This window comes from Microcaecilia unicolor, chromosome 7 (assembly GCF_901765095.1).
Source record: "Microcaecilia unicolor chromosome 7, aMicUni1.1, whole genome shotgun sequence".
Classification (NCBI taxonomy): Eukaryota; Metazoa; Chordata; class Amphibia; order Gymnophiona; family Siphonopidae; genus Microcaecilia; species Microcaecilia unicolor.
The window spans coordinates 170434932-170447584 of record NC_044037.1 but is presented as its reverse complement, the minus strand read 5'-3'; the positions used below and the strand labels follow the sequence as shown (position 1 = coordinate 170447584).

Below are 12653 nucleotides of genomic sequence, written 5' to 3'. Positions count from 1 at the left end.
CTGAACCAGCCCACAATTCCTCCCTAATGTAGTATCGGAATTCCGCCTCAATCAGTCCATTGTACTTCCTGTCTTCTTCCCTAGGCCACACTCCCATCCTGGAAAAGCAAGGCTACACAGCTTAGACTACAGAATAACATAGGGACTCGTGGTAACAAGAACACGCTTTGTCCTTATGTACTTTGAAGGCTGCTCCTGAACTGGACAGTTATTTATGTTCGAGTGATGCAGCCAATAAAGCTTTTGTGGCTGGCTGGCTGAGCTGACCCTTTATGGCTGTGTCACCACTCACAATAGAAGAGCCATGGAGCTTCAGTAGCCCATTTCTGTTCTGCCTCCATTGAGGAAACTTGCAAGGCAACAACATGGTCTTCTATCCACACCTTCACTACTCACGACTGTCTGCAGCAACATTCTAGGAAGGATGGCTGGGATTGGACATGCAGTCCTGCAAAATCTTTTTACTATTTGAATGTGAACTCCGTCTTCCGGCCCTTTTTTTTTTTTTAATACACCAGGCTCATTTTCTCTTTAGTTCACAACATTATTATTATATTTGTGAGCCTGGCAGCTAGCGAGTCCCACATGTGATAATACCATGCCTACTTATCCTCTGAGAAAGCAAAGTTACTTACCTGTAGCAGGTGTTTTTCAAGGATAGCAGGTATATATTCTCACACCCCTCCCGCCTCCCCTTGGAGTTGTCTTCTTAGATTTAATATTATATTGCTGGTCCCACACTCGAGCCTCAAAGTTTTAAAGTGAAAGTGCACTACGGCAGTGTCCGCACTGAGCTCCGTGGATGATGTCATCCACGTGTAAGAATATATACTGCTGTCCTCACAGAACACCTGCTACAGGTAAGTAACTTTGCTTTGTAGTTTTATTTTTTTCAAATTCACCTTAGTCCTTTCCGTAGGATATGAACTTAAGTAAAACCAGGTGTTGCCAAGCTAATCATTCTAAGACTCCCATGCACCTATCATATTAAAATATGTGAACTATCAATACAACATGAATAGCTAAAGATTTGATTCAAGAAATATGGGTGGAAACACAAGGTGCTATACCAACAGATCCGATCCACTGTGCTCCCGTGTACCTCACTATCACATACAGATTTCGCCTGAGCATGAAGCGTTGAAGCAGGAACTTTTCCACTATTTAAATGTTTTTGTTTTCATTTCATATTCACAAGTGTCATTATTTTTGAATGAAGATTGTTTTTCAATTCACAAATTGTGGGAGGTTTAATCTATGATTACTTTTTCACTAGATCAGGAGGTGGGGGCAACCTTAAGAGCCACAATCCAGTCAGGTTTTCAGAATTTCCCCCAATGCATATACACAAGATCTATTTGCATGCACTGCATCCACATTATGCACATAGATCTCATGCATATTCATTGCCATACCACTCCAAACTAACTACCATAGTAGCTTATGTAAATATTTTTCATTAATATAGAAAACACATCAAAGTGCACTAAAATATTTTTATATAATCCAACATATATCCTCACTAACATCACTCATACATGCCCACACACACAACCCTAGAGGAGCTGTTTACTTTTGTAATACAAATTTAGAAACTTATAGGTTCACTCCCGATGTTCCATCACATGTGTCAAATACAAATACCAAACATTTCCTCCAAAAAACATTGGCGTTATATTTTTAATAGACCTCTCTAACATTGACACTCAATGAGTGTCCATAATTTAACAGCAGATAACTACACCATATGTTGCTCTGGAATATTTACTTTCTTCCTTCTTTCTCAGTTTAGTATCTTTATCTAATTCCAGCAGTATACAGTCCCCCATATATCTCCATGTATAATGTTCAATATTTTGGATAGAGTAAGGGAATAAAGATGTTCTTATCTCAATATATCACAAAATCCTTTTCCTTAATGTTTGCTTGCCAAGAGGCAGAATAAGTAAATGAAGATGTTCTTATCTCAATGTATGACGAGATCCTTTTCCTCAATGTTTGGTTGCCAAAAGGCAGTGTCTTTCGCTATTCTAGCACGCTATCAAACCCTACACAAATTTGTATTTCGCTGTCCGTGTCATCAGGGGTTTTGACTTAAAAAACTGTGTTCTTAACTTGATCACCAGACCCAAGCGAAATACACACAAATTTGTGTTTCGCTGTATAAAATAGTGAGGTTGTCAGATATACTCCTATAACACATCTACTTCTCACTGTATGTCTATACTTTTCACCTACTATTCATACCTTACAAAACTGTGTTCTTAACTTGATAGCCAGACCCAAGCAAAATTCCAACCAGCAAACAGGAGGAAAGGCGTCGCTGCACTTAGCGACGCCATACATACCAAAAGGAAAGAAAATTACCAAGGTAAGAACCTAATTTTCCCTTCCTTGTCATCAGCAGCAGATGAATCCATTAACTGATGGGATGTACAAAAGCAATCCCTACTTAGGGTGGGAACAGGCCAAACCACGAGCCAATACTTGAGCTCCAAAAATAGCGTCCTGCTTCGCTGCAACATCCAGCCTGTAATGCCGGGCAAAAGAGAGCTGAGAAGCCAAGTAGCCGCACTACATATCTCTTGAAGAGAGAGTGCACCCGTTTCAGTCCATGAGGAAATCGCTCTCGTGGAATGCGCCTTAAATGCTTCAGGCGGTGACCGACCTGAAAGCAGATACGCAAAAAAAATGACTTCCTTGAGCCAACGGGCTATAGTAGCGTTAGACGCTGGACCTCCACGCCGAGGACCTGCCAACAAGACAAAAAGGTGATCAGAAGTCCTGAAGTCATTTGACATCTGAAGATACTGCAACAGCGCTCTGCGGACATCCAAAAGATGTAACTGCCCAAAGGAGTTCAGGAAATCTTCCCTAGAAAAGGAAGGAAGAAAAATAGGCTGGTTCAGGTGAAACGCTGAAACCACTTTAGGCAGGAAGGAAGGCACTGTACGTACCGTCACTCCAGACTCCGAGAACTGCAGAAAGGGTCCTGACAGGACAGCGCCTGCAGTTCAGACAAGCGTTTAGCTGGTGTAATGGCCACCAAAAAGACTGTCTTGAGAGTCACATCCTTCTCCGAAGCTCGCTTAAGCGGCTCGAAGGGCGAACACTGGAGAGCTTTCAACACCAGCCCCAGGTTCCAGGCCGGACAGGGCAACCGGACAGGAGGAAGGAGCCAAAGCACCCCTCTGAGAAATCGGGCAATGTACGGATGAGCAGCCAGGGACAAGCCAGCAACTTTCCTTCGATAGCATGATAATGCTGCCACTGCACCCGCAGGGAATTGTAAGCCAGGCCTTTTTGTAAGCCCTCCTGCAAAAAGTCCAGCACTGTCGAGACTGTAGCCCGCGTGGGTGTTATCGCTTTTGAAACGCCCCACGCCACAAACTTGCACCAGATCCGAGCATAAGCTGCGGAGGTGGACCGCTTGCGGGCCTGCAAGAGTGGAGATGACCTTGTTAGAATAGCCCTTGTCTCTCAATTGCGCCCTCTCAATAGCCAGGCCGAAAGACCAAATCGGCAGGGATCCTCCACAGACACCGGACCCTAAACAGCTTCGGCACCAGGGGCAATTGCACCAGAGCATCCACAAACATCTGGCGGAGATCTGCATACCACGGACGCCTTGGCCAATCTGGAGCGATGAGAATCACCAGAAATCGGTGCTGACGAATCCGCAGTAGGACTCGCCCTATCAAGGGCCAAGGAGGGAACACATGCAGGAGGCCCGAGAGCCAGGGTTGAGCCAGAGCATCCAACCCCGCCGAGTGAGGTACTTTCGAGTTTGCACTTGACGCCATTAGATCCATTCTGGGAGTCCCCCATTTGGCACAAATCTGAAGAAAAACTTCTGCCTGTTCCCATTCCGCCGGGTCGATTTGGTGCCTGCTGAGAAAATCGGCTTGCAAGTTGCTCTGACCTGCTATGTGGGCAGCCGACAGAAGCTGCAGGTGTAGCTCGGCCCAGTGGCAAATCTGAGCGGCCTCTGCAGCCAGGGCCTTGCGCTGAGTGCCTCCCTGATTTATGTATGCCACTGCTGTCGTGTTGTCTGACAGAACTCGGACAGCAAGCCCCTTCAGAGTCTTTTGAAAGGCCATTAGAGCCTGAAATATCGCTCTCAGTTCCTATCGCTTGATGGACCACGCCACTTCCACAGGTGTCCACAGACCCTGAGCATAGCTTCTCTGGCAATGCGCTCCCCAGCCGACAAGGCTGGCATCTGTTAACACCAGGCACCAAGAAGAAAGCGCAAGAGGCATTCCTTGGCGCAGCATCCTGTCGGAGAGCCACCACTCCAGACTGAGTCGGGCCGCAGGGAGCAACGTTAGTCTATGTTGATATTCCTGGGACATTGAAGACCACTGTTGAAGCAGGGCAATCTGCAGAGGCCTCATATGCGCTCTCGCCCAAGGAACCACCTCCAAGGTGGCCGTCATCGACCCCAGTAGCTGGACAAAGTCCCAAGCTCGCGGGCGAGTCATCTGCAGGAGCAGACGGACCTAATTCTGAAGCTTGCACCGCCTTTGGTCCGGGAGAAAGACAAGCCCCGAGGTCGCATCGAACCGGACCAACAAATACTCGAGAGATTGAGAGGGGGTCAGGTGACTTTTGGGTATATTGCAAGAGAGAAGCAAGTGGAAACAACGTTTCAAGAGATCAAACCAGGATCAGGGTTGAGATGCTCCAAAAAACTTAATTGAGGACCCTCAATTAAGTTTTTTGGAGCATCTCAACCCTGATCCTGGTTTGATCTCTTGAAACGTTGTTTCCACTTGCTTCTCTCTTGTGTTGAACTTCTGTGGAAACTTTTGGACCTTTCATTGCTACGGTTTTTGGGTATATTGACCATCCAGCCTAGCGCCTGCAGGACTGTCACCACTCTGGCCGTGGCAAGACGACTTTCGGTTGCTGAATCCGCTCTGATGAGCCAGTCGTCGAGATAAGGGTGAACTCTGATACCCTCTCGCCTGAGACAGGCATCTACAACCACCATTACCTTGGAAAAGGTTCAGGGAGCTGTGGCTAGGCCGAAAGGCAAGGCCTGAAACTGGAAATGCTTTCCCAACACCGCAAAGGGGAGGAACCGCTGGTGTGGAGGCCAGATAGGAATGTGCAAATAAGCTTCTTTTAGGTCCAGAGACGTGAGAAACTCTCCTGGCTGTACCGCTGCAATGACGGAGTGCAGGGTTTCCATGTGGAAATGTCATACTCTGAGAGCCTCGTTGACTCTTCGTAAGTCGAGGATCGGTCTGAAAGATCCGCCTTTTCGAGGCACGACAAAATAAATGGAATAGCGGCCGCAGCCGCGCTCAGTACCGGTATCACTGTTCCGAGGTGCAAGACTTGAAAGGTCTCCTCTACCGCTGCCCGTTTTACGGCAGTGCCGCATCGGGACTCCACAAACACCTCTCTCACCAGGGCACTGAATTCCAATCGGTAACCTTCTCTGATCAGGTCCAAGACCCACTGATCTGAGGTAATCTTGGTCCACTCCTCTAGAAAGAGGGAAAGACGTCCTCCTATTGCACGCAAGGAGGAGTGGACCGGTGTCCCATCATTATGGAGGACGCCCCTGAACTCCTAGCCTTGTACCAGCCCCTGAGGAACGTTTGTCCGAGCGAAAGGAGTTCCTCTGCTGAAAACGGGCATGTTGACAAAACCCAGCAGAGCACCCCAGGCGATATCTGCTAGCTTCACGGAAGCTAGGTCTGGAAGAGGCGGTAAACACAGAACCCTTGGAAGAAGGCCACGGTCTATCCTCAGGTAACCGCTGGGGTTTAGATTCCCCCAGGTCTTTCACAATCTTCTCCAATTCCTCTCCAAATAACAGGCGGCCCCGAAAAGGTAGCCTCACCAGCCTTTGCTTAGAAGCCATGTCAGCCGCTCAATGCCGTAGCCAAAGAAAGCGGCGGGCGGACACCGCCACAGACATCTGTTTAGCCAAAGCTCTGACCAGATCATAAAGGGTGTCAGCCAAAAATGACAGGGCCGACTCCATCCGTGGGGCAACCTCAGAAAGGGGGCCCGCACCATCGGCGGGCTGTTCCACTGCCTGTTGTAGCCAGAAAAGACATGCCCGGGCTGCATAGGAAGTGCAAATAGACGCCCTCAAGGCAAGGCCCGCAATTTCAAAGGACCGCTTCAGCGCGGACTCCAGCCGCCGGTCCTGCATGTCCTTCAAAGCAACCCCTCCCTCTACTGGGAGGGTGGTCTTTTTTGTCACCGCCATGACTAATGCATCCACTTTAGGCATCCCCAAAGGAGCCAAGTGCTCCTCACGCAGAGAGTAAAGCTGACCCATAGTCCTGGCCACTTTCAAAGGCCCATCGGGGTCAGACCATTGAGCTGAAATAAGCTCTTGGATGGAGTCATGCACAAGAAAGGCCCGAATAGGCTTCTTAGTACTTGCCATCCTAAGATTAACAGAGGAGGCATCACCTTCAGCAGGATCATCATTCAAGAGGGCCTGCAAGGCGTCAGTAATGAGAGCTGGCTTCTCGTCGCTGTGGAAAATCCGGACCGCACTGGGATCATCCAAATCGAATGGCAAACAGGCACCCTCCTCTGGATCATCCGTCCCTGAGGACCTGCCAGATCCCTTAGACTCTCCACAGCCCGACCACGGGGGGGGGAAGGATATGCGCTACTTTCAGACGGGGTTATTTACCCTTCTATGTTTAGCTTGTTTCCAACACTCGGGGGAGGAAATAACCTCTGAAGTCATCCACGGGGCATCAACACCCGGAGGGAAGCCAGGAGGCAACGCAGTGTCAAACTCCTGTGGCAGAGCTCTTTTTAGCATAAAAGCTTTATGCATTAAAAGCACAAACTCAGGGGAGAAAAACTCACCCTGACCCTCCGCCTCTGAAACGGATGTAGGAGCTCCTCTGGCAGCCTCTAAACGAGGTGTCCCCCTGCACTCAGACTCCTCCACAACCGCAAGGGTCGAGATATGCGGTGCTTCCAAAATGGCGCCCGCTGCCAGCTCCATCGAGCGGGAAGAAACACCGCTCGGCATGCTCATACTATCATGAGCGTCTAAGGAGCACGTTTTACACAGCCCCGCTGCTGATCTGCGCTTACCACAATGGGAGCAGTGCTTAACTCCATCAGCAACCATCGTCCGACAGGACGGGAATATAGCAATAAAATGGTGGCTTCGCACCAAAACTTACCCCAATCGGAACGGCGTCTGCGGGACCTCCCCGGAGGAGCTGAGCACCACTCTCACCTCAAAGGACCGAGTCAACGAGCTCTGGTCAAGCTGCACAGAACCAGAATCTCTGGAAAAAGCCTCAGAACAGCCACGCAGTAAAAGCGCGCTCTCTTTTTTTTTTAACGCTGTGAGGAAAGTTGGAGGCAGGCAGCAACAGAGAGACTCCGGGAGGTGGGAGGAATGGGTAAGGGAGGGAAAGGGTGAACCTATATGCCTTCAAAGTGGGCACCACCAGCCACAACACCCCTGCTCAACTGGCAAAGCACAGAAGCCACCCCAGGCAGTCTGAAATCCAGGAGCTGATCAAGCTACATCCACACCTGCTGGGAGAGAGAAATACTGAAGGCAGTTGGGGGCTAGCCATCCAAGAGGCACTATGGTTTTTCAGTGTTCTCCATCTCCACCTGCTGGTAGGCGGATACAACCCATCAGTTAATGGATTCATCTGCTGCTGATGACAAGGAAATGAGTGATGTTAGTGAGGATATATGTTGGATTATATAAAAAATATGTGTGTGTTTTGATGTGTTTTCTATAATAAAGAAAAATATTTACATAAGCTACTATGCTGTAATTGCCTATTGCTCATGTTTGATCTATTCTTTCTGTACACCGCCTTGAGTGAATTCTTTCAAAAAGGCAGTACATAAATCCTAATAAATAAAATAAATAAATGCTAGTTACTTTGGACTGGTATAGATAGACTGTAACTAGATTGAAATTAAGATACTCATATATTGGTATGCATATTCATTGGGGAAATTCTTAAAACCCAACTAAGTTACGGCCCTTGAGGACCGAGGTTGCCCACCTCTTCTCTAGATTGTACTTATACTTTAATGGACTATAAAACACAGTTGGCTTGATCATGTTTTCCAAGTGGATGAGTTTCCTCAAGCTAGTTGGGAAGAATCAATAGCCTAGCACTGTAGATTCTACAAAGCGATCGCATATGGCTCTACTTTTGTTTTCTGAAACTTAGATTCATAGCGAAAACCCCACTTATTTAGCTTACCATTTAAATTGTACATGGAGAAACGATAGGAGAAATTGGCAAGATTGGTCTCATGGTGGAGAGGCGATTTCTTCACTGGCTCTACAGGCTTCTCTGTATCCAGGCTCTGGTAGGTACAGGGGAGAAAAGAAGGAAAACAGTACAGAAGCTTTGTTTAGAATGTAGCATATATAGTTTTAGCTAAACAAACATGGTGAAAAGTTTAACTAGAATGACAGCACTGTAATGCTAAGACCATACCACATTAAACTGTCATCCCACTACTTGGCATGAAACTTTCATATATGCTAAAAACACAGTTTAAGCCACATTGCTGAATGGAAAGGAAGTACACTGTTGCTGCCAAGTCTTTCAAAGAGAAAACATCAGTAATCCTATGGACTGGTTTGAATGAAACTTATCACATTGTAGGAAAAAAAGAACAAAAACAATGACAACAAACACTGCTGCATGCTTACTGTAACTAGCTATCAAGACTGACTTTTTAAAAGTATTTTTGGATTCAGATTACCACTTATAATGAGACATTAAGGGCCAAATTCTATACATGGCGCCTGAAAAATCCACATGGAACAAATTTCTGCCTAAGTATATTCTATAAGCAGCACCTAGATTTAGATGCTGCATACAGAATACGCTTAGTTGATATCACAGCACCTAGAACTATGCGCATCCATTTACACCAAGGAAAACATGACGTAAATATCGACACATAGATTTAGGCACAGAAGTGCATAGTCTACAAAGGTGCGCATAAATTTTGGAATGCTCATGAAACGCACTTCTCCCCACCCATAACCACACCCCTTTTTGGCTGCACACATTAACATTTAGGTGCTCTGCATTACAGAATACACGTGGAGGGGCATAATCGAAAGGGACGGCCAAGTTTTCCCGGGGACATCCTCGAAGGACAGCCCCATGAAGGGGCGGGGAAACCCGTATTATCGAAACAAGATGGGCGTCCATATTTCGTTTCGATAATACGGTCAGGGACAACCAAATCCTGAAAATTTAGGTTGACCTTAGACTTGGTCATTTCTGATTTTCGGCGATAATGGAAATCGAGGACGCCCATCTCAGAAACGACAAAATGCAAGCCCTTTGGTCATGGGAGGAGCCAGCATTCGTAGTGCACTGGTCCCCATGACATGCCAGGACATTAACCGGGCACCCTAGGGGGCACTGCAGTGGACTTCACAAATTGCTCCCAAGTGCATAGCTCCCTTACCTTGTGTGCTGAGCCCCCCCAAAACCCACAACTGTACACCATTACCATAGCACTTAGGGGTGAAGGGGGGCACCTACATGTGGGTACAGTGGGTTTGTGGTGTGTTTTGAAGGGCTCACATTTACCAGCACAAGTGTAACAGGTAGGGGGGGGGGATGGGCCTGGGTCCGCCTTCCTGAACTGCACTGCACCCACTAAAACTGCTCCATGGACCTGCATACTGCTGCGAGGGACCCGAGTATGACATTTGAGGCTGGCAGAGAGGCTGGCAAAAAATATTTTTAAAGTTGTTTTTTTGAGGGTGGGAGGGGGTTAGTGACCACTGGGGGAGTAAGGGGAGGTCATCCCCGATTCCCTCCGGTGGTCATGTGGTCAGTTCGGGCACCTTTTTGAGGCTTGGTCGTAAGAAAATAGGGACCAAGTAAAGTCGACCAAGTGCTTGTCAGGGACGCCCTCCTTTTTTCCATTATGGGTCGAGAACGCCCATGTGTTAGGTACACCCAAGACCCACCTTTGCTACGCCTCCGACACGCCCCCGGGAACTTTGGTCGTCCCCGCGACAGAAAGCAGTTGGGGATGCCCAAAATTGACTTTCGATTATGCCGATTTGGGCGTCCCTGGGAGAAGGACGCCCATCTCCTGATTTGTGTCGAAAGATGGGCGCCCTTCTCTTTTGAAAATAAGCCTGAATGTAACAATAAATAATGGCACAGAAAGACCTGTATGGTCCATCCAGTCTGCCCAACAAGATAAACTCATATGCCTGTTAGTGAACTGTGCACATAAATTCTATTTATTGCCAACTGGTGCTTATTATTGCTTAAGTGCTGTTATCAACGCTGATTAGCTCGTTAAGCCAATTAAGTTATACGCATTGTTATAGAATATGCTTGGATTTTGGCACAGAACACTAGGCGCAAGATATAGAATCTAGGGGTAACTGACTACTTTTAGACTTTTGTCATCACTAACTGAAGCACGGATATGACCTGGCAGCAGCTTTCCTTTGAAAGAACTGAATTAAATGAATAGCCATGTGTGGTTCATAGTCAGTCATTTGCTTGTTTTTATCCTGTCAGGAAATATAAAAAAAAAAAAATTGAACTTCCTGCAGGGCAGGGTGACTAAACTGTACACTGTATTTCCAGATGCTTATCACCATAAGCACTGTGGCAACATCTGAGTCTCCTGGATTCACAATATCCTTATAAATATTACTGAAAGTGAACCGGATTTTTAGTAGATAATTTCAGTTCTAAAGTAAATTTGAAAGATCTGGTATCAGATTGTAGCAAAAATATTTTCAATTGTAAAGAAGCCACTGACTTAGTTACTATCAACCAGTAGCTTCCATCCCGTTTTTTTGTCAAGTTGATGGAGGCTTTTCAATTATCAGATTATTTGGATAAGTACAGCATTTTGCATCCCTCACAGTCTGGTTTCAGGTCTTCATTTAGCACAGAAACTGTAATAGGCTTCTTTTTTGGATAAAATTCTACAACTGTTATTTGTTGCTATTTGATGGCAAACTCCATTTGAATATCCTGAAGAACTGATCCAAGAACGTCAAAATGTGTGGGAACCTTTCAGTCTTAAGGTCAGACAAGCAAACTTCCTCTCTAAAGACTTATCAATCCCGTGGACATCCACTCCAATGTAAAATTTCCCATAGGATGACAAGCAGTCTGTTGCGGTACAGACATATGTCTGTTCACCAAGAATTGCTACTAGCTTCAGTTTAAAAGGATCCAACTCACTGTTCTGTTTGGCTGCAGACCAGTAAGTAGTTCAACAAACACAGGCAACTCCACTATTCTTATAGGCTATATTTACTGAACAGCAACATTTAAGAAGCGACGATCCACTGTTTGCGTGATGAGGTTTGCAATAACAAAATCCTGTTCCCAGTATTGCTGTTTCATTTGATTTACTGAGGAATCGTCATTTACATCTCCCTTCCGCGTTTACGTTTTACTTTTAACTGCAAGCATCAGATATAACTGAGTAAAAGTAGTAAAAATTGGTGAAATTATTACTTCAATAAAAGTAAAAGTAAGAAATGTTATCCTGTACTTCTCTACCAGTAAAATTAACAAAAAACTTTTACTTAAGTACAATAATTAGTTACATTTACTTAGTTACTATACAACACTATTTATTACCTTGTCATTGACTTTATTGTAAATTTTAAAGGGAATTTTATTTTTTGTCAAAATGTAACATTGTTAATCTGGTAATTTCCAGATTTATCTTTTGTAATCCGCATAGAATCGAAAGGTACATAACGGACTATAAGACATTGTGTTATGTTATGTTATTAACAGTGTACACCGAGTTATAGCCAATAAATCATACAGTTGTGGGGTCTTGGTTACACTGACCATAACATTTAATTAAAAAGCAACTTGTACACTAAAATATTAGACATGAGATTGAAACCTGGGTCACTGAATTTCAGTGCTCTATGTTCTAATCACTAGATTTACCTGCTAGCCCCATTCTGGTATAATCTTTATGAACAAATCTGCCTGATGCTTCAGATGTGCCCAACATAATAGTTTCACACATACTTTGATAGCCTGGAGGGTTCGTGCTTATTTGTTATTTTCATCTCCTCCATGCTGTTAACAACAAACATGATCTCCTTCCCAGTAGGCTTACATCTGATGCTCCACTTATCGATCTACTTACTATGACAGTTTCATGACAACATTCACTTTAGGCTGATGGGGTACACTGAGCAGCAATTCTCTGGCTAGACGACTGAATATTGATATGGTCTGCAAGAGTATTAAATGCGCATGAAATTCCCAAAATCCACCAGAAGCCACCCTCAACTAGGGAACTCTGTTTTGTCCTGTTCCTTAACAAAAGGTCAAATACCTCAATGTAAATTTTCTGGTTGCAAAAACAAGGGAGAAGATTCTAACTGCTTCTTCAGACAGAAAAACTGGGCTATAGGAGTTACATACAGCTCCCTCTTCCCCTTCTAAACAGCTCCTATGACCAACAAAAGGAGCCAAGACTGACCCTTACCCAGGATTTTCCCGCTTTGCAACATCACTGCCAAATTCTTGCAAAGCCCTCCAGAGCAACAATATCCATTTTTAAAAAAGAATATTTTATTTCATCACAATTAACCATATTTCACAGCTTTTGCAATTGATATATTCATATAAAGCTTGCTT

The 12653-nt window shown here is 45.4% G+C and overlaps 1 protein-coding gene across 1 annotated transcript in view; it reads right to left on the bottom strand.

Annotated features, from left to right (window-relative positions):
• The window catches only part of RAPH1 (Ras association (RalGDS/AF-6) and pleckstrin homology domains 1), a 629351-nt gene that overhangs the window by 337715 nt on the left and 278983 nt on the right, over positions 1 to 12653 (bottom strand). Inside the window, exon 3 of the mRNA XM_030209745.1 lies at positions 8235 to 8340. Coding sequence (XP_030065605.1) covers positions 8235 to 8340 — 106 coding nt within the window. The remainder of the gene's footprint in view (positions 1 to 8234; positions 8341 to 12653) is intronic.